The sequence below is a fragment of the Ammospiza nelsoni genome, chromosome 26, assembly GCF_027579445.1.
Source record: "Ammospiza nelsoni isolate bAmmNel1 chromosome 26, bAmmNel1.pri, whole genome shotgun sequence".
In the NCBI taxonomy this organism is placed as follows: domain Eukaryota; kingdom Metazoa; phylum Chordata; class Aves; order Passeriformes; family Passerellidae; genus Ammospiza; species Ammospiza nelsoni.
Window position 1 is genome coordinate 3,274,907 of NC_080658.1, and position 27,980 is coordinate 3,302,886.

Sequence of the window (27,980 nt, forward strand, 5' to 3'; positions counted from 1 at the left end):
CGCGCGCCGGCCCGCCCCGGCCTCCGCCCCCGGCCCGCCCCGTACCCCGCCCCGTACCCCGCCTCAGGCACCGGACCCAGCCCCGGATGCCGCCCCGGGCCCGCCTCAGGCACCGGACCCAGCCCCGGATGCCGCCCCGGGTCCGCCTCAGGCACCGGACCCCGCCTCGGCTCGGCCCGCCCCGGGTCCGCCTCAGGCACCGGACCCAGCCCCGGATGCCGCCCCGGGTCCGCCTCAGGCACCAGACCCCGCCTCGGCTCGGCCCGCCCCGGGCCCCGCCCCTCACATCGCCAGCCCCGGCCCCGCCCCGCCCCTCACACCCCCGGACCCGCCCCTTCACCCACAGGCCCCGCCCCCCTCATCCCAGGCCCCCCCTCACATCCGCAGGCCCCGCCCCGCGCCGCCGGTGTCGGTGCCGGTGCCGGTGGGTCGGGGTGCATGCCCTGCCCCGGCAGACCGGACCTCTTCCAGCCTGGAGGACACCCCTCTCGGCTGCGGGGAACGGGTTAAGCAGCGGCTCGGTGCCGTGCCCGCCCATTCCCGGTGTGTCTGGGTCCTCCCGGCCCCCTATTGCGGGACCGGCCCGGTCCCGCGGGAAGCGTTGGTGGGGCAGCGCCGTTCCCGCCCGGTTCCATCGCCCTCCGGGCCCCGGGACAGCCGTGCCCGGCATGGCCTCGCTCCCCGACAAGCCGTGCCGGTGTCCCGGGTCCCTGTGGCCCCACCCCTGGCTGTGGCGGCGCCGGGCAGGAAGCGGCTGCTGGCGGCCGCTTTCCTGCCCCGGGGGCCCCGGCGCTGGGGAGCTCACGGAGCTGCCTCTGCCCCGGCGGGGGCCCCGTGTGCCGGCTGCCCCGGGGCTCCGGCAGGGTGACTGCGGGGTTCGAGCAGGACCGGCCCGCCCGTATCTGGGAGCTCCGCCGAGCCCGGTGCGGCGGGGGCCCGGTGTCCCCCGACCCCGCCGGGCATTGGCTCGGGAGCGGGCGGACAGCCGGGCTCCGGGATGGGTGACCAGGGCAGCCCCAGCCCGGGTGCAGGGATGCCGCTGTCGGGAGGATGAGGATGCTCCCCGGGCTGGGGCTGCTCTGCTGCCCGCTCCCGTCTCTGCTCCCGCGGGTGCTGCACGGAGCTGAGGGTGCTGCACGGAGCGAGGCCCCAGTGCCACCACATGCACACTCGGAGCATCACAGGGATGTGTCCCCAGCCCTGCAGGCTGGCCCCATGCTGTCCCCTCCACAGCACCCGCAGTGAGCTCTCCAGTGGCACCCTGCTGCTCTCCGGCCCTGGCCTGGAGCCATCAACACCTTCTTTCTTTTCTGAATTCTTCACCAGCTGCACAGAGGCCAGGCTCCCCAAGCTGGGCAGTTGGCCCCAGTGTGGCTGCTCGTGCCCCTTGCAGCTGCCTTCACACTCAGCAGAGCCCAGAAAGGGGCTCAAATCCCAGGGAGAAGCTGCCCATCTCCTGCTGGCCCCCAGGTTTTTGAGGGGCCAGCGACAGCCTCCTTCCCTCCCAGCCCTGGCAGCTAATGGGTGGGAGGACAGGACTGAGGGCGACATGTCAGAGCAGGGATGGGGAGCTTGCGATTCCCTGGGCATGGAGTGGGTCCCGTGGCGAGGGGAGGCTGGGAATGGGGCTGGGGGAGCACTGGGGGGAGAAGAGCCCCACACAACTGACCCCGCACCCCACGTGGGGGCTGGCAGGGAAGGCCGGGGATGCCAGGCTGGGTGGGGAGCCCTTGGCAGGCAGCCACCGTCCTGTCCCTGCCCATCCCCTCAGGACGGCGGCCGTCCCAGCCCCGGGGCCGCGCTGAGATCATTGGGTGTCTCCCTGGCAGAGGCTCCTGCCACCCGGCTGGAGGCTCCGCCGGCTCCTCCACAAACAGGGACCAGTGGCTCCAGCCCTGCAGGCACTGGAGTGCCGGGGATGACTTCCAGATGTGGCCACTCGCCCGCAGAAGGTGGCTGCTGCTGCCCGGGAAGCATCGGACAGCTCATCGGACTTTGCTGGGGAGCTGCGATCCGCGGCAGGGAGGGTCCGTCCGAGCTGCCCTGCCCTGCAGGCTGATGTTAAAGGGGAGGCTTTGGGCGGCGCTCTGCCCTCGGCAGGCGTGAAAGGTCCTTTGTAGGAATGTCGCAGGCTGAAGTCACCCCCAGTGCGGGGGACACGGGCCCCTGGGCAGGAACTGCTCCAGGAAGGGGGGCTCTGGCACAGCCAGGCAGGCGCCAGGCTGGACAGAGCAGGAGGAAGGCACTGCGGCCAAGGACCGGCAGGGTCGGCCAAGTGTCTGCCCCCTCCCCACCTCCTCGGCCTGGTGCCTGGGGGTGGATTGTGCCATCACCCTTCCCTCCGTGGCCATGGGCAGGAGCTGGGGCTGCCCCTATGGGGCAGGTGCCCGGCTAAAGCAGAAACACCCGGTTTGGGGCCGTGGGTCCCCCTGCCGCCCCCATTGCCGGGGACATTGTGCTTTCCCGTCCACTCCCCCCGCTGCTGGGCTGCCTGCCCTCCACGCAGGAGACGAGGGATTTCACAACCCAGCCCAGACAGGATTAAAGAGAAATACACAAGTAAACAAATCGCGGCCTCCCTAACGCTGGACGTGCCGTTCGGGGAGCGGATCCTGCGGGCCGGTGGGTGAGGCGCGGGCCCCGCGGGTACCGTGGGTACCGTGGGTACCGTGGGTACCGGGGTGCGGGAGCGATGCCCGCGGGGGCCGGCACCGCACGGGACAGCGCCGGGTCCCGCCGGGAGAGCCGCTTCAGAGCAGCACTGAGCAATCTCATTTTTCACACGTCTCCTGTAGTCAAACTGCCCCTGTCAGAGGAAAGGAGTTGCTTCCTGTTATTTCCATTGAAATCCTTGTCCCGCTCGTTAGCCGGCAGGCTTTGGCAGGATGGCACCGCGCACGCACATCAGCTCCGGCCGCCTCTCCCGGGGGCTCCTGCTGCTCTCCGGTAAGTGCGCGGGGCTCCGCACCCCGAACCACCCCGCACGTGGCCGCCCTCCCACTCGTGGGGCCCGGGGCCAGGGTCTGGGCTCAGCCCGCCCCCATCGCCCCACCCCAAACGGGACCAGCCCGTCCAGGCTGAGTTAGCTGGGGCTGGCACGGCCGGGGGGCACGGCAGGTGAGCGCCAGCTGCTGTGGGCAGCTCCCACCGCGCTCTGGCACGGCTAGGGGAGGAGGGAGCTGTAGCACCGCACATGCCCGGGCAGGGGGGCTGGATGGAGCCATTAGGGGCAGAAATGGGGACAGGGTGGGCTGCCCTTAGCACAGCCAGTGTGCCAGCCCAGCAGTGCCCTGTGCCCAGTGCCCAGCGGCGCCAGAGCTCCCCACCAGCCCAGCAGTGCCTTGTGCCCAGTGCCCAGCTGTGCCAGAGCCCCCACAAGCAGCCCAAGGAGGGCACAGACTGGCAGGTCAGCACAGAACCACCATCAGTGCCCCACAGCTGTGGGTGGAAGATGGATTGAGAAGTTTCCCTGAGCCGTGGGGCTCCCGTGGGCCAGGCCAGACGTGCCCCACGCCCTTGGCAGGCAGTGCTGGGTGTGGAGCTGATGGCAGGCAGAGGGGCTCTCCAGCAGCTCTGTGCTGGGGCCAGCGCTTCCTCTTCCTGCCCCAGCCCTGTCCGGCTGACACGCAGCACCACGCTGGCTCCCCGTGCCTGGGGGTCCCAGTTTGTCCCCATGCTGTGACCATGGCCCAGGGTTTGTAGCTCCTAAACAGCCCCTCTGAACCTTTGGGTAGCTGCCTGCAGCCTGGCTAGCCCCTGCCCACATGGGGGGCTGGATGCCCTAGCCCCAGCATGTGCCAGGCTCTGGCTTCCTGTGCCCCACCTGCTGGCTCCAGTGCCAAGATGAGTTATTTCCCAAATCCAAAATCAGTAATTTCATCTAGACCCGGCCTCTGCCAGGGCAGCTCCTGCACATGGAGCCCTGTCAGTGCCCTTATCACCCCCAGAGCCTGTGTCCCCTCTCACCCTGTGTCCCTCTCTCTGCAGTGCTCCTCGGGCCTGGCCTTTGTCACATGGAAAACGTGACAATGAGCTCCAGCCAGGCCACTGGGACAAACCCAGCCACGGCCACCTCCAACGGGACAGCCCAGTCCATGGGTGAGTGTCGGGGTTCAGCAAGGGCCGGGCAGCACTGTAGGACAGATGGTGCCCTGGCCAGAGATGATCCCTTCTTTCCCCTAACCATCCCAAAAATAAAACCTGTGGCACAAAGCTCTCCCTGCCACTGCCCACAGCCAGCAGCAGCCTGCCCTCCCTCTGTGCCCCTGGCATTGCCCTGGGCTGCTGCAGGTCCATCCCTCACTGTGCTGCTGCTGGCTCTGCCACCAGCCTGGGCAGGGCTCCAGGTGTCACCTGGCAGCAGGTGATGCCCTGTGGGCAGAGACACCCTGCCCTGCTCAGCCCCTTTCCTCACAGAGCGGAATTACATCGCCATCACACAGCACTGCTGGGATTACTTCGTCCACCTGATGAAGAAAGTGCTGCCATCGGAGCTGTGCGAGTGGAAAATCATCAGCAGGTACGGCCAGCAGGACTGTGAGAGCCTGAATGAGGGATGCAGGACTCCAGGCAGTCTCCAAAATGCAGTTTATTACATCCAAGAGGTTCAGCAGTCCAGGGTCATGGGTGACAGAGCTGTGCCTAAAGCTGTCAGCTCCAGCTGCAGGCAGGCCTGGAGAGTCTTAGTTTAGGTTAAATTGCATGATATACTTTTCTTTTGGTCACAATACATTATATACTTTTCTTTGCTGAGCATCTTCATACAGTAGAACCAATCTATACCTTAACTTTTACCTATAGCCTACCATAACTACTGTAATTACCATATTCATGTTACTGTTCTCCAATCACTCAAAGTCAGTACATTACAGTTTAAGCTGGAAGCTGTTTTTCAGTTTTCTTGCAGTAGAAAATTCTGAGACCTTTTTTCTACTTGCAACATCAGCAGGCTTGTTTGTCTGTGCTATCTTTCTGCTTGGTAAAAACATCTTGCTCTAAGTCCTAAAAACCCCTTCTAACCAACACACCCTTTGTCTCCTTGGTTATCCAGTAAGACTGGCTCAGCAATTCTTTTCTTCTATATCAAAACTTGCTTTAACTTCTATTCCTTCATCAGACTCTACATTTAAAAAATCTTTCTGCTAAGCATCTGTGAGATTTTCGTTGTCAAGCTTTCATCCTTCCCAACACAGCACCTTTCCCTTTAGAGCAGGGGCAGGGGCTGGGCACACCACCAGGGTACCGCCGGTGCCCGGGTGTGTGTCCCCGGTGTCCCATCCCCTGCCGGTGTCCCGGTGTCTGTGCTCCAGGCCCTACAGCGAGCTGCAGAACTGCCTGGAGGGGTGGGCAGAGCGCCTCAACTACAGCTACCCCAACGCCCTGGCCGAGCAGTACATCTTCCAGAGCCACCACATCTACTTCCACAACTGCACCCTGGAGCACCCGGTGTACTTCGACCCGCCCGAGGATGTGCTGCTGGCCATGATCATCGCGCCCATCTGCCTCATCCCCTTCCTTGTCACCCTGGTCATCTGGCGCAGCAAGGACGGCAAGGCTCAGGCTTAGAGCTGCCCTCCCGGACCCCCGGCCCGCCCGGTGGGCTCTCGGTGCCACCACCCCGCGCTGCGGCGGCGGCCGGTTCCTCCCGCGCCTTCCCCTCCCCGCGGCTCGGTATTAAACGCTTTTCCCCCCACGCCTGGCGCTGGTTCTTCGTCCGCTCCATCCCGCCGGCCCGGGTCCGCTCCCGCCGGCAGCTCCTTGCGTGGGGAACGCTCCGGCGGAACACCGGGGCCGAACCGGCACCGAAACCGGGACGGGACGGGCGGGGCTATACGGGGGCGTGGCCATGTCGAGAGGGCGTGGCCTGACGGAGAGGGTGGGGTTTGGTCGGGAGGGCGTGGTCTCACGGGAAGGGCGTGGTCTCACATGAGGGCGTGGTCTCATCAGGAGGGAGCCGTGTGGTGAGGGCGTGGTCTAGCGGAGTGGGCGTGGCTCCGCGCGGTGGGCGTGGCTCGCTGTGCCGGGCCGGAAGCGGGGCGGGACGGGGCGGAAAGCGGCGGCGGCGGCGGTTCCGGTAGCAGCGGCGGCGATGAGCTTCGTGTGGCCGTGGCAGTACAGCTTCCCGCCCTTCTTCACGTGAGCACGGCCGGGCTGGGTATGGGGGAGGCGGGGCAGGGCGAGGAACGCGGGAACCGGGAACGGGCAGTGCCGGTGCTCACCCGCCCCGGTGCTGACCGGGCCCCGCAGGCTGCAGCCGAACGGCGAGACGCGGCAGAAGCAGCTGGCGGCGTGGTGCGCGCTGGCGCTGGCCTACAGCCAGGAGCACCGGCTGCCCGCCATGACGGTGCGGGAGGCGCAGGACATCCCGCTCTTCGCCAACCACCGGCTCCAGCGTATCCTTTGTGCTCCCGGTGCTCCCGGTACCCCCCAGCCCCCGCTCCCCGCCTCCGCCGACGCCTCCTTAACCCGCAACCAGGCAAGCTGCCGCTGGAATCCATCCAGGTGGTGCTGGAGGAGCTGCGCAAGAACGGTGCGTGTCCGTCCGTCTGTCCGTCCGTGCCGTGTGCCCGAACCCCGCAGGCACCGGGCAGCTCCGTCCGGGGGTTTGGGCTGTGCAGGGAAGGGAGTATTGCTCTATGAATTGAATATTGCTTTATAAACACAGCAATATTCAACAATATTCGGTATATTTAGTGCGTAGGGCAGGGATGGTCTGCGAGTTTGCCTCCGGGTGCAGTGTGTGGCACATGTCCCGAAATCTGCGTGTTTGCTCATGTGAAAAACGCCAATCGCTTGTTTTTAATTTTTTTATAGTAATAAAATGGTTATAAAAATAGTAACGCAGTTAGAGTAATAATAATTTGGACAGTTTGGATTAGGACAATATGAGACAATAAAAGCAAAGAGTTACAGACAGTTCAGGTACCTTTTTCTGGGTAAAATAAGCCCAAAAAAGGACACAGTTAACGGAGGATTAACCCTTAAAAGCAACAGCCTGTTGCATATTCATGCACCTCATACATGATGCATAAATTCCACTAAACACAGGGTTCTGTCTGGTCAGTGTCAGCTGCTTCCTCTGAATCCTAAGGTGCCTTCAAGGCAGGAAGAAGTTAATTTCTCCTCATAAGAGAGCAATAAATTCTCTTTCTCTGAAAGTTTCAGGTGTCCTGTGGCTGCTATCTCCCTGCAAGTCCTTTCTTTTAAAAAGTATCTTACATAGCATAGTTTCTATTTTAACATTTTTATATAACCTAAAACATTTAAACATTTTTTATAACCTATATTTAACACACTACTTAAGAGAATTAATACAGCATAACTTTCTAACACAACACATATAATATTAATTTTAATATTTGCGAAAAGCCAATCATAAAATACACATTTTTCACAATCCTTATTTCTGACTTCTCTGCCTCAATCCCTGTTCCCTGTTGCTTCTAGGGAACCTGGAATGGTTGGATAAGAACAAAACCAGCTTCCTGATCATGTGGAAGAGACCAGAAGAATGGGGAAAGCTCATCTATCAGTGGGTGAGAGCACACCCAGACCAGGCTGTGTCCATGAGGATGGGGGACCCTGGCTGCTATTTAGGAAATGGCACTGCTTGTACGCTCAGCTTTGCACACTCAGTTTTGCACACCCCAGGATGTGTGAGAGGTTTGGACAAGGATGTTCAGCCGTGTGGATGAAATTTGCTGTTTTGCCTTTTGTGTTTCCAGGTGTCCAAGAATGGCCTGACCAACTCTGTGTTCACGCTGTACGAGCTGGTCAGTGGGGATGATACAGAGAATGAAGGTAAAGCTGGGGCTCGTGTTCTGGAGCATGTAAACAGCTGATTGACAGATTGCAGCTTTGTAGATTAAATATTCTGAAATCTCAGGTGCAAACTCACCTTTTCCCACTATTGGCACATGCTGCTCCAAAGGCTTTTATCACTTTGCAGGAACATCCCCTCTGTAATTGCATTTTCCCTTCCTCACTGCCTAGGATTTTTATCTGGTGTGGTGAGGGGTGTTTTGCTTTCAAGCAAGGCTCTGCCTTGCAGTTTGCTGTGGCTCATCCCTGCTGACCTCCAGGCTCTGTTCCCCAAGCAGAGATGATGAACCTGTCAGTGTGTCCATCCCTCTGGATTTGGAGCCTGTCAGTGTGTCCATCCCTCTTGATTTGTGGTGCTCTGAGAGCCCTCAGCACTGCTGCCCCCAGTCCCCTTCACAAACCTGTTTGTTTCCTGTTGTTATTTTTATAATTTTGTTTATGTTACTATTAATTTTGTTTACATTATTGTTGTTTTTCCTTCGTGTTGATGGGGATCTTTGTCCTCTGGAGTTTCATGGCTTGGATGAGGCATTTTCCTTTCCCCAGTGCCCAGCATTTAATCTGGTGTGCTGAGGGGTGTTTTGTTTCCAAGCTCTGCCTTGCAAGTTGCTGTGGCTCATCCCTGCTGACCTCCAGGCTCTGTTCCCCAAGCAGAGATGATGAACCTGTCAGTGTGTCCATCCCTCTGGATTTGGAGCCTGTCAGTGTGTCCATCCCTCTTGATTTATGGTGCTCTGAGAGCCCTCAGCACTGCTGCCCCCAGTCCCTGCACAAACCTGTTTGTTTCCTGATGTTATTTTTTGTTAATTTTATATTTTTGTTGATATTATTGTTATTTTTTTCATCCTGTTGATGGGGATCTTTGTCCTCTGGAGTTTCATGGCTTGGATGAGGCATTTTCCCTTCCTCACTGCCTAACATTTTTATCTGGTGTAGTGAGGGGTGTTTTGCTTTCAAGTCAAGCTCTGCCTTGCAGGTTGCTGTGGCTCATCCATCCAGGCTCTGTTCCCCAGGCAGAGATGATGAGCCTGTCAGTGTGTCCATCCCTCTGGATTTATGGTGCTCTAGAAGCCCTCAGCACTGCTGCCCTAAGTTCCCTCACAAACCTGTTTGTTTCCTGATGTTATTTTTGTTATTTTAAAATATATTATATTATGTTATATTATGTTATATTATGTTATGTTACATTATGTTATGTTATATTATGTTATATTATATTATGTTATGTTATATTATATTATGTTATATTATGTTATATTATTTCTAATTTATATTATGTAATATTACATAATATATACTTTATTATATATATAATATTACATATATAATATAGAATATTATATTATATTATATTATATTATATTATATTATATTATATTATATTATGTTATATTATGTTATATTATGTTATGTTATGTTGTTATATTATTTCTAATTTATATTATGTAATATTACATAATATATACTTTATTATATATATAATATTACATATATATTATATTATATTATATTATATTATATTATATTATATTATATTATATTATATTATATTATATTATATTATATTATATTATATTATATTATATTATATTATATTTTTTTGTTATCGTTATTTTGTTTATATTATTGTTGTTTTTCCTTCCTGTTGATGGGGATCTTTGTCCTTCCCTAGAGTTCCATGGCCTGGATGAGGCCACGCTGCTCCGTGCCCTGCAGGCCCTGCAGCAGGAGCACAAGGCTGAGATTATCACTCTGGATGATGGCCGAGGAGTCAAGTTCTTCTGAGAGCAGCCTCCTCCTCCCCTTCCCTGCTGCAGTCTGGGCTCTCCCTGCCAAGCCTTCCTCTCTGGGCCTGGCCTCAAGCTGTGACTGCAAGTAGCTGCATCTCGGGGATTTCTCGGGGCAAGATGAGGCTGAGAACCCTTCCAAAGACTTAGGAATATCCTGAGCTCCTCTGTCTGTCTGTTCTCCCTGTTGATGTGTTCCAGAGGCTGGAGCTGCTCCAGGCAGCTCTGGGAGGGACCACCCACAAGTGGAACTGGACTTGCTGCTGCTCCCTGTGCCTGTGGTGGCCTCCAAGGGTCCCCCTGTGTCCCTGCCAGCCACACGTGCCTGGGTGCTGCAGCCCTGCTGCGGTGCCAGGGGATGGGGCAGGAGCAGGGGGCTGGCTGTGGAAGCCCTCAGTGGCAGAAGGAAATGCACTTGCTGCCAAGCAGGCTGGGGGAAGCCAGGGAACTCATTTCAGGTGATTAAAATGAGATGTATTTATAGAGCAGCCTGGCCGTTTTCATCTGTCTTTGTTTTTGCATCAGAGACAGAGCGCTGTACCAGATTTTTGCCCTTCAGTCATATTTCCTGTGTGCCCCAGGGAAATGCAGTGGTTCCAGGGTGGGAAACAGCACAAAAAAAGAGAAGGGAACCCTTGCTGCCCTTCTCAGGACAACATTTACTTTAAATTAGCATGTGCAGCCTGCTGGAAGCCCCTGGGTTTGTGCAGAGGTGAGGGGGTGAGCTGTGTAGCACTGTGGCTGGGAGAGGGATGACTCAGCTTTAGGTGATAACAAAGTCAGAAATTGTGATAACTTGTCAGAAACTGTGGCCAGGTGCAGTTGCTGACCCTGTGAGCCCTGGGGAAGCAGATGGCTGTGCTGGGGCAGGGCCACCTCTCCCTGGTCATTGTCAGAGGCTGGGGGCAGTGCTGGAGTGGCCTCAGGTCAGTGTGGGGCTGCAGCAGAGCAGGTGGCACCTGCACCCCACAGGCTGCCCCTGTCTGTCCTTGCCTGCCCTTGGGGACAGCCTGGCCCTGCCTCACCTGCTGCTGCCAGCTGATGTCAGCACTGAGGAATTCTCAGTGCAGGTGGCATGCTGCAGACTCTGAAATGTGAATATTTGTTCTGGGCAGGAGCCTGTAGAGCTGGACCTGGTGGGCTGTGCTGCCCTGCTGCGGGCACCTTGCTCTGGGGGCTTCCTGTCTGTGCCAGGCTCTGCAGTGCTGTGCAGGAATTGCTGAGTGCCAGCCCTTGTGAGCTGAGCAAAGGCACCAGCAATGCTCACGGTGGGCTCTGCGGGTTCATTCGGAGCACCACCACCCCTGGGAGCTCTGTCATGGTCCTGCCACTGGTGGTGCTGAGCAAAGCCAGCAGCACAGGCTGTGCCATGCCATGTGCCATGTCCCCACAGCTGGCACAGGCTCTGCTTGGTCAAGGATCATCCCTCTGTGTCTGCAGCCACCAGAGTCTCTCTGTAGGATTTTTATGTGACTGTGTTCACAGTGGTCCCAGGATGAGGGAAGAGATGAGGCTCTGACTCCATGTTCCAGAAGGCTGATTTATTATTTTATGATATATATTATATTAAAACTCTACTAAAAGAATAGAAAAAAGGATTTCCTCAGAAGGCTGGCTAAGAATAGAAAAAGAAAGAATGATAACAAAGGCTTGTGACTTGGACTCTCTGTCTGAGCCAGCTGACTGTGATTGGCCATTAATTAGAAACAACCACATGAGACCAATCCCAGATGCACCTGTTGCATTCCACAGCAGCAGATAACCATTGTTTATATTTTGTTCCTGAGGCTTTTCAGCTTCTCAGGAGGAAAAATCCTAAGGAAAGGATTTTTCATAAAAGATGTCTGTGACATTTTTATGCTCCCAGTCTGGCTTTGTTTCCATGTCCAAGATCTGCCTCCCCTTTCCTCCTCATGCCACCAGCATTGCCCCTTCCCTCTGTGGTGGCTCTGGCTGCCCTGCAGAGAGCAGGGTGCTGTGCCTGCAGGTGGCTGCATTTGATCCCAAACAGTTTGATCCCTTCAGCAGCCAGGCTGGAGTGTCTGTTCTCACTGCCTGTGTGCACAATCCCGACCTCCCAGCACTGTGTTCCAGCCTGGGAGTGCTCTGTGTAACCTGCCTGTCCTTGAGGGAGTCTGTGTTCTTAATTAAATTTGCTCCCTTCTTAGGAAATGGCTGATGTGACATTAGATAAGCCCAAAACCAGCTTTTCATTCCAAGCCACTCCTGGCAGCAATTCCCTTCTCTTTTTCAGATTCCTATTTAGTTGCTTACTCACCGAACAGGGGGAAGAGGAGGAGGAGGAAGAGTACGTCCCCTCTGCAGAGTGGACATGGTGTAAAATTCCTTTTCCACACCCTCTGGGCTGGATACCAGAGGCCACATCCAGTGAGGAGCCTGTGGGACCAAATTCCCTGGGCTGGGATGGCACTGCTGGGGCTGAGGTGCCACTGCTGAGGTGTCACTGTCACTGCTGGGGCCGAGGTGCCACTGCTGAGGCTGAGGTATCACTGCTAAAGCTGAGGTGCCACTGCTGAGGTCAAGGTATCACTGCTAAAGCTGAGGTGCCACTGCTGAGGCCATGGTGGCACTGCTGGGGCTGGGATGTCCCTGCTGAGGCTGAGGTGCCACTGCTGAGGCTGAGCTGTCCCTGCTGAGTCCATGGTGTCCCTGCTGAAGCCATAGGATGAGTCCTGGGAGTGGCAGAGCTGCTGCTGCCCCCCTGCATGGAGCAGATGTCCCTCTGTGCAGGTGCTGCCCAGCCACACAGCCCTGCTGCAGGAGGAGGCTCAGGGTGGTTTTGGGGGGCTCAGGGTGCCTGGTACAACCCCCTCCTCCAGCCCCTCAGAGGCCCTTGCCACGTCTGGCTGTGGTGATTAGGGCTCTGTGGGCAGGGTGAGGCAGAGCTCAGAGGGGCTGGTGCCAAGATAAGGCTCTATCAGGCTGGGCACACTTGGATCCTGCTGGTGAAGGAGGAAAGATTCTGAGAAAGATTTTCCTTAATGCAGCTGCTTAGGAGCAGGAGCTGTTTCAGTTTGATAACTTTATGTGTCGGGATAAACGTGCAGGTGGGTCCCATCTGTGCCTCTGGGCTGAGGAAATCCTCTGCAGTGATCTGCCCAGGGTTCCAGCCACGGCTGAGGTTTTGGGTGCCTGAACTCACATGAGAGACACCGAAGGTTCCATGGGTATGGAGTGGTGAAGCCAACAGTGAAACAAGCCCTGGGTGTCCCTGGAGCCCTCCTGGGACAGGCACCCTGTACTGTGCTGTGCATCCCCAGCTGTGCATCCCCTTCATCCAGACCCATCTTGCTGGTGAAGGAGGAAAGATTCTGAGAAAGATTTTTTTTTTTTTTAATGTACCTGCTTAGGAGCAGGAGCTGTTTCAGTTTCATAACTTTATGTGTCAGGATAAACGTGCAGGTGGGTCCCATCTGTGCCTCTGGGCTGAGGAGATCCTCTGCAGTGATCTGCACAGTGAGCCGAGGTTTGGGTGCCTCTCCACCTCCCTGAACTCACGTGAGGGACACAGAAGGTTCCATGGGTGTGAGGTGATGAAACCAACAGTGAAATAAGCCCTGGGTGTGCCTGGAACCCTCCTGGGACAGGCACCCTGTGCTGTGCATCCCCAGCTGTGCATCCCCTTCATCCAGACCCATCCTGGCCCCTCTGTGCTCCTGCCCCAAGCTCTGGCATCACACAGACAATTCCTGGCAGGGCTTGGTGGAGCCTGGAGCTGAGCAGGGCTTTGATTCATGATCTAATTCTGAGGAGAGTGATTACTCAGTCCCCTGTTCTCCTTCTGGCAGCCAAATGCAGGCGAGAAATGGGGTTATGTTCCCTGATTGTGGCGGTTCCTCAAAGTGAAGCCTGGCACTGGCACCTGCAGCCCAGAAATGTCACCCTGATAAGGCTGGGGAGCTGCAGTGGGCTCCTGATTGTGGAACATGAGCCCTGTGCTTTCAGGCCAAGCTGGCTGCAGATTGGTGTTCCTGGCCAGGCCAGGAGCTGCCCGAGCTCCCTACCAAGCTCTGCTGTGCAGTGGCATTTGGAGGGATCATGTAGGGAATTTCTCAGATCACTCACAAAGGGAGGTGTGGGAGGGCAGCACTTGGAGCAAATTTCACCCCTAATTTCCTCTCCTGTCTGCAGGGGCCTCACTGGACTGGAACACTCCCCTGCTCCTCTGGGATCTTCCAAGGCATCTTGTTTCACGATGGAAACCCTTGATAAGGAGACAGGAGCCTGCCAGGGACCAAGCTGAGATCCCTGCCTGGCTCTGTGTCTCCTGTTGGAGAGCTGGGGCTCCCTGCCAGCCTGGGCAGTACAGGGGACCCCTGGCAGGGACGTGTCCCCCTTTCTGGCCATGCTGAGGAGGTTCTGGGCAAGGCTCACCTGAACAGAGAGCGTTGTTTAACAGGGCTGAGTCAAACCTACAGCTCAAGAGTGACCCATGGCAGGGACAGTACAAGCACTGTGCCTGTGGCCTTTGGGCTCAGTGGCACCTGGTGCTGGACGTGGTTTCCAGCCAGTGCTGCTTGTTCAGCTGGGACCAAGCCCCTCACACGCTCCAAGGGTGCAGGGCTGAGTGGGGATGTGGTTGCTGCTCCCTGCTCACCAAGCAGAGGCATCACTCAAACTCCGGGCTGGGAAGGAGGTACCCAGCTCCTAGGGCAGGTCGGATGGGGGTAGCAGAGCAGAGATCGGTCAGGAACACTTCATTAAATGCTTGTCCTCCCTCTTGGCAGCGGGGATTTGCGGGGAGCAGCCGTGCGGGACGTGGGGCAGGTCGGCAGCCGCGGTCACCCCGCGGGTGCCAGCCTGGCGTTCAGGAGCCCGTGACCGCCTTCCCCTGCCCATCCACTCCTTAATGTTTCCGGTATCGTTGAGTAGAAACAATCTGACCTCAGGGAAAAGAAATCAGCGCTGGCCTCAATCGCTTTGTGTTTTGTGTAAACAGCCTCACCGGCAGAACAACCTTCTCCTTCAGCCTGGACAGACAACACGCTCTTGTCCGGCCGCTGGCTCCCGCGGGGCTGACACACACCTTCGGCTCTTCCTATTTGCCTGACCCTAATTTCAGGATCTCGGACCGTAGTGACCCCGAGCGGGGCAGCGTGAGGGGGAATTCGCGTCCCGGCAGCGGCACCAGAGGCAGAAACTCCGAGGAAATGTTGAAAGCAGGGACGTTCCTGCTCCGGCTGCGTCTGTCACAGCAGCCCCGGAGCCCCTCGGGGGCGGCGGCAGGGAACGGGCTGTCCTGCGGGGAGGGGACAGCGAGGAGCCCCGGGAGCCGGGTGGGCGCCGGGCGGTGTCCCCTGGCTGGGACGGGGCAGCCCGGGGGGACCGGGAGCGGTGCGGGGCGCTGCTCGCGGGCCCGGTGCGGTGCCCCTGCCAGGTACAGTGTCAGTGCGGTGCCCCTGCCCTGTTCGGTGTCAGTGCGGTGCCCCTGCCCGGTGTGGTGCCCCTGCCCGGTGCAGTGTCAGTACGGTGCCCCTGCCCGGTGCAGTGTCAGTGTGGTGCCCCTGTCCAGTGTGCTGCCCCTACCCGGTGCGATGCCCCTGCCCGGTTTGGTGCCCCTGCCCGGTGCCCCTGACAGGTACAGTGTCAGTGCGGTGCCCCTGCCCGGTGTGGGGCCGGTTTGGTGCCCCTGCCCGGTGTGGTGCCCCTGCCAGGTACAGTGTCAGTGCGGTGCCCCTGCTCGGTGCCCCTGCCCGATGCGGTGCCCCTGCGCTGTTCGCTGTCGGTGCGGTGCCCCTGCCCGGTGCGGTGTCGGTGCGGTGCCCCTGCCCGGTGCCCCTGCCCGGTGGCGCAGCGCGGCCGGGGGGCGGCGGTCGCTCGGAGGCGGGCCCGGGCGGGGCGGGGGCGGTGCCGCCGGGGCGGTGCCGGTGCCGGTGCCCGGACCGGGTCTCGGCGATCGCTCCCGGTTGCGGGCTGGCGGAGGCCACGGGTGCGAAGCTCGGGAGCTGCCGCTCCCGCCGGGCTGGAGCCGATGCTGGCGGCCGAGCCCGCCGCTACCGGAGCCATGTCCCATCCCGAGGCGGAGCGGGCGGACGGCGGCTCCCCGCCGGAGCCGGAGCCGGGTCCGGGGCTCACCGGACGGGCCCCGCACCGTAACCGCAGCCGGCGGCCCTCGGGGCGCGATTCCCGACGGGCTTCCTCCCGCTTCAACCGGCGGAGCTCGGCCGAGCTGGAGCTGCTGGGGTACCCGGCACCGGACGGGGAGCGCGGGGTGTCTCCGCCGCCGGCCGCCGCCGGGCTCCGGGAACCGGAGGAGACGGAGAGCGAGGAGGTCGAGACGCGGGCGGTCGCCACCTCCCCCGACGGCCGCTTCCTCAAGTTCGACATCGAGATCGGCCGCGGCTCCTTCAAGACCGTCTACAAGGGGCTGGACACGGAAACCACGGTGGAGGTGGCGTGGTGCGAGCTGCAGGTACGGCCCCAGCCCGGGCCGGGGGCTCCGGACAGGCACCGGGACCCTCTGCCCCGCTGATTCCCTGCCCTGTGCAGCCCCCCCGGTCCTACCCTGCCTGGCTGCTGTGTGGGACTCGCGGGCACCTCCTGGGCACCCTCAATCTCCGCTTGTGCCCGTCCCTGTGGTGCCCCAGCAGCGGGCAGGGCACGGTGCGGGCTCCCCTCGCTGCCCTGCGCTGTGCCCATCACTGCCCGCGCCTCGGTGCCTCGTGGGTCCGCTGGCCCGGACCCAGAGCGCTGCTCGCTGCCGCCGCTCCTGGCCCTCCTGCTCATCACGTGCTGTTTTCCATTTGCTTTCTTGCTGCCTGCACCGTGGAGCATGCCAGGGTGCCCACGTTCTTGATGCCAGCCCCCGCTCTGGCACTTTACAGGTGGATCTGGGGCTGGACATCCCACTGTGCTTCTGATGCTCAGCAGCTCGCAGCTTTCCCTCCAGGAGCACAGCAGTGCCCTCTCTGCGTGCCTGCCTGTGCTTGTGCTGGATCTTCCCCCCAAAGTTTGCTCCTATAGCCCTCGGTGTGCCCCGGGGCAGGTGCCTGCAGCGAGCTGGGGCTGGCTGTCAGCTGGGAGCAGGGTACAACACGACCTCGGTGCCCTCTGCCTGCTTGACCTTGGCTGGAGTGCTGTACAGGGTCACCTGTGATGGTTTCTGTGGTGCTGCCAGGGGCTCTGTGCTTCCAGGTCTCTGAGGAGCATCCCCATCTCCTCTCTGCTGCCACTCTCCTCCATCTCTCTCCTTGGCTGTCCTGCTGTGCTGATAGCAGTGGTGAGAGCGTTGCCTCCACAATGCCTTTGCCCCCTCAAGTGCTTTTGATGGGCCTGATCTTGTCCATGGAGGTGCCCAGGGAGATGTGTGGGGCTGCCTTTTCTCCTTGGAGCACCTTTTGGTGAAGTCCAAAGTCTCCCTCAGGCTCCTGACCCTGGGATGGCTGCTGTGGTGGGAAAGGTCCAAGTCCTTGTTGACACAGAAAAACGTGTCTTGCGAGTTTGTTGTCTTGTTCCCAAAAGCTCAGTGCACTTACAGGTGGCTGCCTGGGCTGGGTCCTCGGGGTGGCTGCAGCCCAGCAGAGCAAGAAGAGATCCTGAGAGACTGCTGGGTGGTTTCTAGAGGGCTCACTATGGCCTCTTAGTGAGGAAGGTGAAGGTTTGCCCCTCATCCCTTGGGTTGCAGAGTTCAGTTGCTGAGAGCTCAGTTCAGAGCCAGCTCAGTTCTGCCCTCACAAAGCCCCACAGCTCCATCCAAACACCCCTGAGCTCTCTTGAGTCCCTTCAGGTGGCAGCCACAGACTGGAACAGGCTCTCCTTGGCAAGCCCAGGCCCTTCATCCCTGGGTGAGTCAGCTGTCCCCAGCGCTGCGTGTCCCTCCCCGTGGGTCTCAGCCCCATGCCACAGCTGTGCCCCTCTGCCTGCCCTGGGGCCTGGCACACACAGCAGCTCCTGTTCCTGCTCCTCCCTGCCTGCAGGCACTGCTGGTGTCTCGGAGGGGCTGGGAGGGATGAGCCTGCCCCACTCAGGTGGAGGGGAACGGGGAGCTGGGCAGCAAAACGCTGCTGTGTCCCTGCCCAGCAGGAACACGCCGGCCCTGAGAGCCAGCCAGGAGTGGCAGAAGCACTCACCTGTCCCCTGGGGGTGCTTGTGGAGAGGGTCCCCTGCCAGGGACCCTCCTGTGAGCCCCCCATGGTGCTGGGGACACCGGACCCCTCTGGGGGTCACTGCCAGAGCCAGGTCCCTGCCCCTGCCCTCCTCACCCAGGGCTTGGCTCCATTCCACTGACTGCTCTTTATGCAGTGTCTGTTGTACCCAAATCCCTGTCCCACAGGGGGCTGAGAGCACAGACACAGACATTTAGGAGTTTGTTGTTTTTCTTTTTCAGCAATCATGCAAAGAATTGCACACTGTGACACAAATACGGGATTTGGAACCACAAATAAAAATGGTTGTGGTTCTGCCATTTTAAAAATAGCTTTGTCCTGTGCACTTCACAGTTCTCCTTCTATTGCCTTTCAATTCCAAATGAGTACTTAACCTCAGGCCTGACCTGTTCTGCACCAGAGAACCTGGTTCAGCTGCTGTGATGGATCCCAGTCCCAAACCCCAGCTCTCCCTGCTGTCCTTGCCCTGACCTTCCCTCCTCAGAGCCTGCTGAAGCACAGCTTGCTTTTGCCTGTCTTCTGTCTCCCTGAGACCCTCAGGGGACCTGCCCATCCCTGTCCCCTGTCCTGAAGGCAGCGTCTGTCTGTCCCCAACTGTTTGTGCTTTCCAGCTTTAGCCTGGCACTATTTCTGTCCGAGGTGCTGCGGGTGCTGGGGAAGGAGGAAGTGGGGAGGAAACCAGAGGCCCAGAGTGGGGTCTGGCTGTAAATACCTGGCTGTGAGATTTTCCTGTGGAAACCCCTTGGGGTTCCCCAGGTGGGCAGGAGCAGCAGGCACTGCTGTGCCTGCCCTGGCTCTGGCACCCAGGTAAGCTCAGCCAGCAGCCCTGGGGCTGCAGGGCACGGGGAGGGCAGTGAGGAGCTGGCACCCAGTGCTGACAGAGAGTTGCCTCCTCTGGGGGGCTTGGGGGTCCCTGGGGCTGTGGATGTGGCTGGAGGGACAGTGCTGAGCGCTGGCTCTGTGCCCCACCATGGTGTTGCTCTGAGTGCCAGTGCAGTGCCATGGGGCAGCCCTGTGAGTGCTGCAGAGGGCACAGAGCACTGCCAGGCTGGGCACAGCCTCCTGCTGCAGGGACAGCAGCCATCCCCACCCTTCCTTCTCCTGCAGCTGGCCTCAGCTCCTGGTGCTGGCTGTGCTGGGCTCCTCAGCAGCCAACTCCTGGCTCACAGGAGGGGCTGGATTGTTGCCACCATTGCCACCAGCTCCTCGTGGTCCCCGTGCCACCACCCCCAGCATCCTCCTCCGCCCTGTGTGGGTGCTGGAAGGAGAGGACACGGTGTGCCCATGCTGTGTGCCATGTCTGTGCTGGCAGCCCTGCCTGCCCTGCCCCTGCTGGTGCTGCTCCAGCCCAGGATGGGCTTTGATGCCCACATTTAATGGGGAGAGTATCAGCACAGGGCTGGGAGCTGCTGCCACTGGGGTCATGTGGAAGGAGCGATGCCAAGCGAGCCCAGCAGCCCTGGCACAGCCTTGCCTCCCCCAGACCTTACTCCGGGCACTCTGGGAGAGGTGGCCTTGTGCTGGACCTGGGCATGGCACAGTGAGGGCTGTGCTGGCACAGCTGCTCCAGCTGGGGTCTGCTCTGGCTGAGCTGGGACAGCCCTGGCACCCATAACTTAACTCCCCATTTCACAGCCTCCTCATGCCCTTGCAGGCTTGTGGGGTGCAGTGAAGCCTCTGGACACCCCCAGTGGGTAGCAGAGGGCCGGAGGGGTGGTGGTGGCTGTGGCACTGGGCAGGGAAGCCAGTGTGTGCTGCTGGCCCTGCAGGGGTTCGGGTGCTGTTTTCCTCCTTCCCTATGAAAGGTCCCATTCATGCTGCTGCAGCAGGCTCAGGTTCTCCTCTGGGCTGAGCCTGTCCCTGAGCATGTATTAAATGTGGGGGGATTATGGAGCAGCTCCAGCCAAGCCTTGGGGCCGCCTGTGATGCAATGAAAATGTTACGAAAGCCGAGGGGATTGATGGCTGGTGGCCACTGGCCAAGGGGCCGAGGCAGCTCTGGCAGCTCTGCTGGGGCAGCTCCAGTTTCCTTGGCCTCTGAACGTGGGCTGGGCAGGGGTCCCAGCGTGGAGGCCCCCAGGCTGTGCAGAAGCTGAGCTCTGCAGGACCCCAGGCTGTGGTGGGGCTGTCACTGCTCCTGCTTCTCCTGCTCCTCCTGCCCAGGGCTGAGCCCTCCCTTGGGGCTGGAGCTGCCTCCTGCAGCCCTGCCCAGCCTGCTCCCCTCTCCCTGCACCCTGGAGCTGTGTCCCTCCAGCACGAGGGGCTGTCCCCTCCGCTGGCCCCTGCCCCAGCTGCAGTCAGCACCCTCGGCTTGTGTTTCCACTTTAATTAACTCGAGCAGGAGGAACATGGAAAAACCTGGGCTGGAGCCTCCCCCGCCTGCTTTCCCCAACAAAGGCCTCATTGAGGCTGGCCCAGCACAGAGCCCAGGGCTGCTGCTGCCCCGCTGGGGGCAGAAGAGCCGTGGCCATGGTGTCTGCACAGGGCAGGGTGGCAGCAGCCTCTGCAGAGTCCCCAGGTGTCCCCTCCAGCTGCAGGATGGGGTTCCCTGTCCCCAGGCAGCTCCAGCTGGGGGCTGAGTGAGGGGAATGAGGGTGGGTGGGCTCAGCACAGGGCAATGGGGAACTGCTTGGGTGCACTCACCTAGAGTGGTGGGCTGGTGGAGGGACCAGGCCAGAGTGGCCCAAACCATGTGTGTGCCACTGTGCTGGGGCCACAAAAGCCTCCTCTGCCTTGTATGGGGTCATGAGGGTCTTTTGTGGCCCCTCACACAGCAGGATCCCCCGTGTGCCCCCCTCACCCCCCCCGGCTCCCACAGACACGGAAGCTGTCCAAGACGGAGCGGCAGCGGTTCAGCGAGGAGGTGGAGATGCTCAAGGGGCTGCAGCACCCCAACATCGTCCGCTTCTACGACTCCTGGAAGTCAACCATCAAAGGGCAGATCTGCATCGTGCTGGTCACGGAGCTCATGACGTCTGGCACCCTGAAAACGTGATTGGGGCGGGCAGGGGAGGGAGCAGGGTCTCTGCTCTTTGTTGTGGGGTCATCTGAATCCATCTGGCACCTTGAAAATGTGATTGGGGCAGGCAGGGGAGGGAGCAGGGTCTCTGCTCTTTGTTGTGGGGTCATCTGAATCCATCTGGCACCTTGAAAATGTGATTGGGGCGGGCAGGGGAGGGAGTGGGGTCTCTGCTCTTTGTTGTGGGGTCATCTGGGTCTGGATGGCGATGGGAGGAGGGTGGGCTGGAGCCAAGGCTGGGCCACGAAGCTGAGCCCCACAGGTCTGAGTCCTGTGGGTCCCTGGCAGGTATTTGAGGTCCTGTTGGTCCCAGACAGGTATTTGAGGTCCTGTTGGCCCATGCAGGTACTTGAAGCCCTGTTGGTCCCTGGTGGGTATTTGAAGCCCTGTTTGCCCCAGACATGTATTTGAGGCCCTGTTGGTTCCGGACAAGTATTTGAAACTCTGTTGGTCCCAGGCAGGTATTTGAGGCCCTGTTGGTCCCTGGCAGGTGTTTGAGGCCCTGTTGGTTCCTGGCAGGTATTTGATAGTCCCTGACAAGTATTTGAAGCCCTGTTTGTCCCAGGCAGGTATTTGAAGCCCTGTTGGTCCCTGGCAGGTATTTGAGGCCCTGGTGGGTATTGGAGGCCCTGTTGGTCCCTGGCAGGTATTTTGAAGCCCTGTTGGTCCCTGACAGGTATTTGAGGCCCTGTTGGGTATTTGAGGCCCTCTTGGTCCTAGGCAGGTATTTGAAGCCCTGGTGGGTATTTGAGGTCCTGTTGGTCTCTGGCAGGTATTTGAGGCCCTGGTGGGTATTTGAGGCCCTGTTGGTCCCTGGCAGGTATTTGAGGCCCTGGTGGGTATTTGAGGCCCTGTTGGGTATTTGAGGCCCTGTTGGTCCCTGGCAGGTATCTGAAGCGCTTTAAGGAGATGAAGCTGAAGGTGCTGCAGCGCTGGAGCCGGCAGATCCTCAAGGGTTTGCATTTCCTGCACACTCGCTCGCCCCCCATCATCCACCGTGACCTCAAGTGTGACAACATCTTCATCACGGGCCCCACGGGCTCTGTCAAGATCGGGGACTTGGGCCTGGCCACGCTCAAGAGAGCCTCCTTTGCCAAGAGTGTGATAGGTGGGGGCTCCTGGGGGCTCTGGGGGCTGCAGGGGTGGGCAATGTGGGGGTGCTGAGCTCCCCTGCTCCCCCAGGCACCCCCGAGTTCATGGCCCCCGAGATGTACGAGGAGAAGTACGACGAGGCCGTGGACGTGTACGCCTTTGGGATGTGCATGCTGGAGATGGCCACCTCGGAGTACCCCTACTCTGAGTGCCAGAACGCTGCCCAGATCTACCGCAAGGTCACCTCGGTGAGGCCCGGCCCCAGCTGGGGGTGCTGCCATGGTCAGCTGCCCATTCTTGGGGGGGACCACAGCCCTGTGTGTGTCACTGTGCTGGGGCCACAGAAGCCTCCTCTGCATTGGGTCTTTGTGGCCCCCTGTGCTTGGCAGGACCCCCTGTGTGCCCTCCTCACACCCTCACTGTTTCCCAGCTCCCCACTGGAGCTGCCAGGCCTTGCTGCTGATGAAATGTGTTACTGTGTGGGTTGTGTGAACAGCTAAAGGCAGTGAGGGGTTGCTCTGCCAGGCCATGGAGCTGTGGCTGCTGGTGGTGGTGGTGGGGCATGGCTTGGCCAGACCCCACATCCCTGGCGCTGCACCAGTGTGTTAATGGGGTGGAACGGGAGCAGTCTGCTCAGTCACCCTGGCTTTGGGCACTGCAGCTGCCCTGACCGGTCCTGGCCAGCTCCTGCCTGTTGAGGTGGAAACTCTGAGCCCTGGGGCATCCTGGCCACATGCAGGCACACGTGGCCTGGCCACAGGGGCCATGCAGAGCTCATGTGGCCCTGGGCTGGTTGTCCCCTGGGCCCTGGGCTGGCACGGGAGGTGCTCACTGTCACTACCCCCAGGGCCTGAAGCCCAGCAGCTTCTACAAGGTGAAGGTGCCCGAGCTGAAGGAGATCATCGAGGGCTGCATCCGCATGGACAAGAACGAGAGGTGGGGGCAGAGCAGGGTCCGGGTGGCAGGGCAGGATCTCCCCTGGCCCCGAGCCCACTCTGAGCCTTGCCCTCTGCAGGTACACCATCCAGGACCTGCTGGAGCATTCCTTCTTCCAGGAGGACACCGGGGTGCACGTGGAGCTGGCTGAGGAGGATGATGGAGTCAAGTCTGGGCTCAAGCTCTGGCTGCGCATGGACGACACGAAGAAGCTGCACGGCAAATACAAGGACAACAACGCCATCGAGTTCCTCTTTGAGCTCTACAAGGACGTGGCAGAGGAGGTGGCTCAGGAGATGGTGGGTACAGACCTGGGGGAGCCCTGGGGTGCTGTGGGGTCCCCACACATGTGACAATCTCCCTCCTGTGCAGGTGGTGCTGGGCTTTGTCTGTGAGGCTGACTACAAGCTGGTGGCCAAGGCGGTGCGGGACCGTGTGGTGGCCATCAAGCGCAAGAGGGAGAAGCTGAAGCGTGCCCAGGGCGCTCCATCCCCGGCAGAGCCAGAGCAGCCGCCAGGCGTCCTGCGCCTCCTGGAGGAGCTCAAATCCCCGCTGCCACCTGGCGGCCCCACGCCCGCCCCGGCCACCCCCGGCTCTGGGGACTCTGCCTTCAGCAGCACCTTCCCCCTGGAGCCCGAGGAGCCCGAGGCTGACCAGCACCAGCACTTCACCTACCGCCACACCAGCTACTCCTCGGCCACCTGTGCGTAGGCACCGAGGGGGCACAGCCGGGTGGGCAGCAGGGCTGAGAGGGGGTCCATCAGCTTCTCCCACCCCACAGCCCTTCCCCAGCTGCCCAGCCAGGGGTGGGACTGCCTTGCTTCATGCCAGCTCTCCTCCACAGCCGACTGTGAGACCGATGGGTACCTGAGCTCCTCTGGCTTCCTGGACTCTCCAGACCTGGCCCATCGCAGCTTTGTGGCTGTGGACCCCACCAGCCCTCCCCCCAGCCGGCCTGTGCGCTGCTTCCCCACGGTGAGCACAGGGTCAGGGGGGCTCAGGGGGGCTCAGGGCAGCTGTGGCACCAGTTCAGCCCAGCTGTGGCACCAGCTCACTCCTCCTCTCCTGCAGAGCATCGCCGTGCAGCTGCCCACAGACCATTTGCCCCCTGCCAGTGGTTTCTCCTCCTCGGTGGACAGGTGAGGCTGGGGGAGCTGGACAGGGAGGGTGGTGCTTGGGAATGGCCGTGCTGATGCTCTGGAGCTGGGGATTCCTGCAGCTACACCTCGGATGTGGCGTCAGGCATGAGTGATGGCTATGAGGGGCTGTCAGCCAGCGAGCAGAGCACCAAGCTGCCCCCCAAGAGAGCCTCGGGGAAGCTGCTGCGGCGCCGAGCCCGCTCCAGGCTGCGCATCACCAACGTGAGTGCCACCAGAGCCAGGCTGGGGACAGGCAGGGGACGGGCAGGGCCGGGTGGGTTTTCCTGGGCTTGATCCAGCCCTGCCACCCACAGATCTCCGACAAGAACGACCGAGTAGTGGAGTGCCAGCTGCAGACCTACAACAACAAGATGGTGACCTTCAAGTTCGACCTGGATGGGGACAACCCCGAGGAAATTGCAGCCGCCATGGTGAGAGCAGGGGGAGGGTGAAGGTGGGCTGTGCCTGGCTGGGCTGGGCGCTGAGGGACCCCTGCACACCCTCAGGTGCACAATGAGTTCATCCTCAAGTCGGAGAGGGAGAGTTTCATCAGCCGCATCCGGGACATCATCCACCGCGTGGAGACCCTGCTGCGCAAGGACCGCGGTGGCACCGAGCTGCCCAAGGGCCCCGAGGCTGACAGTGCTCTGGGCAGCCCTGTGAGTGCCAGCCTGGGGAAGCTGCTGCTGCTGCTGGGCATGGCTTGGGGTGCTGCCTGGCCCCAGGGAGTGTGGGGTGGGTTGGGGTGCAGGGTCCTCCTGTGGTCACTTGGCCGCTCCTGTGACAAGTCAAGGTGTTCCCCAGCACAGAGGAGATTCCAGCTCCTGTCCCCAGGGTGGGGCCAGTGGGGGCTTGGCACAGCTTGGTTGGGGCCTCTGCCCCAGTGCTGGGCTCAGCTCACCCTTCTCACAGGTGGACCTGCAGCTGCAGGGGCTCTCGCGCTCCATCTCCTCATCCTCACTCAGTGGTACGTCTGTGCCCCTCTGCCGGCCCTTCCTCTCTCCCCCAGCCCCATGCAGGGCAGGTGATGGCCTCAGCCGAGCCCTGAGGGTCTCAAAGGACACGTCCTGCCCTGGCTGAGGCTGGCTGTCACCCTGTGCCACAGACCTGAGCTGCACCAGCCCCAGCCTGTCTGTGCAGCCCCCTGTGCTGCCGCTGCTGAGCCGCTCCCCGTCAGACACCAACCTGGGCAGCCCTGTGGAGCCCCCGGTGCCACTGGGGTCGCCCTCAGGTACTAGTGCTGGCAGGGTGGGCGTGTTCATTGCCCTGGGGGGTGCCAGCTGCTCCCCTGGGCAGGGCCAGGAGGGGCCCTGGGGCTGCTCCTGATGCTCCTCTCCCTGCAGGCCCAGCACAGACCTGGCCCCTCGTCTCCATGGCTCCCTCCTGGCTCACGTCGTCACCAGCAGTGACACCAACGCTGACCCCCCAGGGGACCCCAGGGGCGCCTGTCCCCCCAGCCCTGCCCCAAGCCCTCCTGTCCCCCCAGCCTGTGCCCACACCCCCTGTTCCCTGTGAGCCCAGCAGTCCCCTGAGCCCCGCTGTGACCAGCACACCCTTGTCCCCCACTGCTCCCCTCCTGTCCCTGGCCAATGTCTTCTCCCTGGCAGTGATGACCGTGGCCCACACTGTCTCCTCCATTGCCAGCTCAGGTGGGCACCTGTACCCACCCCTGCTGCCACGGCCACAGAGTCTTGCCCTGGGTGCCCCACGCTTTGTGTACCCTGACCCCACCAGCACAGACAAGCCAGTCCCACCTGGCAGTGGGACCCCAGAGTCAGTGGCAGCTGCTGTCCCCACTGCTGGGGTGCCCATACCATCCCTTCCCTTGGCACCAGCCCCAGGGTGCCCCCCGGGCAGCGAGGCCGTGGGGAGCCCTGTGCAGCTGCTGAGCACATCCACAGCTGGGAGTGCAGAGGGCAGCACGGTGAGTGTGGGTGCACAGGGGCTGTCCAGCAGGGCTGGGTGCTCGCTGCAGATGCTGCACTGGGGTGGGATGGAGCCTTGTGGCTTGTGGAGCCACTGGGATGCAGGGAGGGCTGAGAGGGTGGCAGATCCCAGGGCACACAGGGGAGGACAGGAGATGTGGTGGGACATGGGGTGGGGCTGCTGATGGTGCTCAGTGCCCACAGGGGAGGACAGGAGATGCGGCAGGATGGGGGGTGGAGCTGCTGATGTACTCAGGTGCCCACAGGTGCTGCCCGGTGCCCCCAAGCCCAGCCACTCTCTGATCATCTCGGAGGCACCAGCCTCCGGCGTGCCCAAGGCGCAGCTCTCGCCCATCAATGAAGGTAAGGAGGGGCAGGGCAGAGGCTGTGCCAGGGCACCGCAATGCCCCTGTGCCCACCGCTGCCCCTGTCCCCAGCAGAAGCCAAGCCGCAGGTGCTGGGCCGGTTCCAGGTGGTGCCAGCCAAGGACCTGGGGCCGGGCAGCAGTGAAGGGGAGCAGCCCGGCCCGGAGCCGGCAGCGAGCGCCTCCCCGCCTCCCGCCGTGCCCGACACGAGCCGCAGCTCCAGCAGCGACTCGGACGCGGCACCGGAGGCACCCAAGGCCGAGGAGGTGCCGGCCGAGGGCGGCTCCGCGCCCGCTGCGCCCGCGGGGAGCGACCCCGGGGAGGGCCCTGGGGAAGAGAGCGCGGAGAATGTGCCGCAGGCCATGCTGAGCCAGGTGTGGCTGAGCTACTCCCGCAGCCTCTCCTACGTGAGCAGCGACGACACCGAGAGCGAGGACGAGGAGATCTGGGAGGAGCTGCAGAACCTGCGCCAGAAGTGAGCAGGGGTGGCCGCACCTGGGAGCCCACGCGTGTTCCCAGCGAGCCCGTGGGGACCTCGCTGTCCCTTCCCCAGCCCCGCCGCCACCTCCTCTCCTCTCCTCTCCTCTCCGCAGGCACCTGGCGGAGGTGCAGCTGCTGCAGAGCGCTCAGAAGAAGGAGATCGAGGAGCTGTACCTGCGCATGGGGAAGCAGCCGCCGCTGGGCATCGTGTCCCCCGCTGCCATGCTGTCCGGCCGCCAGCGCCGCCTCTCCAAGGGCAGCTTCAACCCCTCCCGCCGCAACAGCCTGCAGCGCCTGGAGCTGGCACCGCCCGCAGGTACCGGCACCGCTCCCGTTCCCCGTTCCCCGTTCACCGCCGGGCAGGGTGGGGCGGCAGGGCAGGGACCCCGGGCTGAGCGGGGCTGCAGGGCAGGGCTGCGGGTGAGCGGCACGGCCCCGTTCCACACCGGGCAGGGCTCCGGGTGAGCGGCACGGCCCCGTTCCACACCGGGCAGGGCTCCGGGGGAGCGGCACGGCCCCGTTCCACACCGGGCAGGGCTCCGGGTGAGCGGCACGGCCCCGTTCCACACCGGGCAGGGCTCCGGGTGAGCGGCACGGCCCCGTTCCACACCGGGCAGGGCTCCGGGTGAGCGGCACAACCCTGTTCCCACTGGGCTGGGTTCAGGGTGAGCGGCACAGCCCCGTTCCCCACCGGGCACGGCCCCGGTTGAGCTGCCCAGCCCGGTGCCCTCACCGTGCCATCCCCGCAGGCATCATGCGCCGCAACTCGCTGAGCGGCAGCAGCACGGGCTCGCAGGAGCAGCGCCTCAACAAGGGCGTGACCTTCGCCGACGACATCGGGCGCATGGTAAGGGACACGGGCGGGTCCCGCGGGGATCCCGTGGCGTTCCTGCGCCTCTCGGCTCACGGCTGCTTCTCTCCCCAGTAGCCGGCTGGCCAGGAATGACCCCATGAACTACCTCATCCAAGTGCCTGCTGCCCTCGGCGGGCAGAGCCAGCCCTGCAGAGCCCGCGCTGCCCTCGGCTGTGGGGCTGGCCTGTCCCCAGGGCTCTGCCCGCTGTCCTCGGCCCCTCTGCGGGAGGACACGAGCGAGGTGTGTCCGTGCTTGGTGGCTGGAAGGAGCTGAGCCCCCCCTGAGGACCCCCAGCCCCGCACCGACCCCGCCTTCAGCTCCCGGCGGCCCTCCCGGATCCGGGAGCACTTTGTTATGAAAATGTGGCGTTGGAAAAGCGTTTTCATAAACGTGGATTGAATACAAACTGGCTCTGCGTGTGTCTGTCGGGCAGGGCG

General features: G+C 61.1%; 3 protein-coding genes across 5 annotated transcripts; all 3 read left to right on the plus strand.

Annotated features, from left to right (window-relative positions):
• Positions 1-2,583: 2,583 nt before the first annotated feature.
• RAMP2 (receptor activity modifying protein 2) lies at positions 2,584-5,692 on the plus strand. The gene is made up of 5 exons (XM_059489294.1): positions 2,584-2,622; positions 2,796-2,946; positions 3,988-4,098; positions 4,417-4,519; positions 5,310-5,692. Exons 2-5 carry the CDS (start codon positions 2,886-2,888, stop codon positions 5,563-5,565), a joined length of 531 nt encoding a protein of 176 aa, XP_059345277.1. The 5' UTR covers positions 2,584-2,622; positions 2,796-2,885; the 3' UTR covers positions 5,566-5,692.
• A 337-nt stretch (positions 5,693-6,029) lies between these two features.
• Positions 6,030-10,096, plus strand: VPS25 (vacuolar protein sorting 25 homolog). 2 transcript variants are annotated; one of them, XM_059489297.1, is made up of 6 exons: positions 6,030-6,135; positions 6,247-6,392; positions 6,476-6,529; positions 7,447-7,611; positions 7,725-7,800; positions 9,494-10,096. In XM_059489297.1, exons 1-5 carry the CDS (start codon positions 6,089-6,091, stop codon positions 7,784-7,786), a joined length of 474 nt encoding a protein of 157 aa, XP_059345280.1. In that variant the 5' UTR covers positions 6,030-6,088; the 3' UTR covers positions 7,787-7,800; positions 9,494-10,096. The 2 variants fall into 2 exon arrangements, with proteins under 2 accessions (XP_059345280.1, XP_059345278.1); XM_059489295.1 differs by having other exon boundaries at positions 7,447-7,535.
• A 5,449-nt stretch (positions 10,097-15,545) lies between these two features.
• Positions 15,546-27,949, plus strand: WNK4 (WNK lysine deficient protein kinase 4). Of its 2 annotated transcripts, none has more exons than XM_059489154.1 (20): positions 15,546-16,041; positions 20,552-20,724; positions 21,640-21,860; positions 21,935-22,092; positions 22,692-22,780; positions 22,860-23,079; positions 23,153-23,483; positions 23,625-23,755; positions 23,852-23,919; positions 24,000-24,141; positions 24,234-24,350; positions 24,426-24,578; positions 24,832-24,886; positions 25,025-25,150; positions 25,263-25,843; positions 26,111-26,207; positions 26,285-26,684; positions 26,803-27,005; positions 27,439-27,536; positions 27,615-27,949. In XM_059489154.1, exons 1-20 carry the CDS (start codon positions 15,601-15,603, stop codon positions 27,615-27,617), a joined length of 3,807 nt encoding a protein of 1,268 aa, XP_059345137.1. In that variant the 5' UTR covers positions 15,546-15,600; the 3' UTR covers positions 27,618-27,949. The 2 variants fall into 2 exon arrangements, with proteins under 2 accessions (XP_059345137.1, XP_059345136.1); XM_059489153.1 differs by having other exon boundaries at positions 27,618-27,949.
• The last annotated feature ends 31 nt before the right edge of the window (positions 27,950-27,980 follow it).

Bases quoted from the DNA above. Each gene is read 5' to 3' on its own strand.
- VPS25 (XM_059489295.1), top strand. From the start codon at position 6,089: ATGAGCTTCGTGTGGCCGTGGCAGTACAGCTTCCCGCCCTTCTTCAC. The intron at 6,530-7,446 runs GTGCGTGTCCGT...TGTTGCTTCTAG, and splicing joins GGAGGAGCTGCGCAAGAACG to GGAACCTGGAATGGTTGGAT. The intron at 7,536-7,724 runs GTGAGAGCACAC...TTGTGTTTCCAG, and splicing joins GAAAGCTCATCTATCAGTGG to GTGTCCAAGAATGGCCTGAC.
- WNK4 (XM_059489153.1), top strand. From the start codon at position 15,601: ATGCTGGCGGCCGAGCCCGCCGCTACCGGAGCCATGTCCCATCCCGAG. The intron at 16,042-20,551 runs GTACGGCCCCAG...CGGCTCCCACAG, and splicing joins TGGCGTGGTGCGAGCTGCAG to ACACGGAAGCTGTCCAAGAC. The intron at 23,484-23,624 runs GTGCGTAGGCAC...TCTCCTCCACAG, and splicing joins CAGCTACTCCTCGGCCACCT to CCGACTGTGAGACCGATGGG.
- RAMP2 (XM_059489294.1), top strand. From the start codon at position 2,886: ATGGCACCGCGCACGCACATCAGCTCCGGCCGCCTCTCCCGGGGGCTC. The intron at 4,099-4,416 runs GTGAGTGTCGGG...CTTTCCTCACAG, and splicing joins CGGGACAGCCCAGTCCATGG to AGCGGAATTACATCGCCATC. The intron at 4,520-5,309 runs GTACGGCCAGCA...TCTGTGCTCCAG, and splicing joins GAGTGGAAAATCATCAGCAG to GCCCTACAGCGAGCTGCAGA.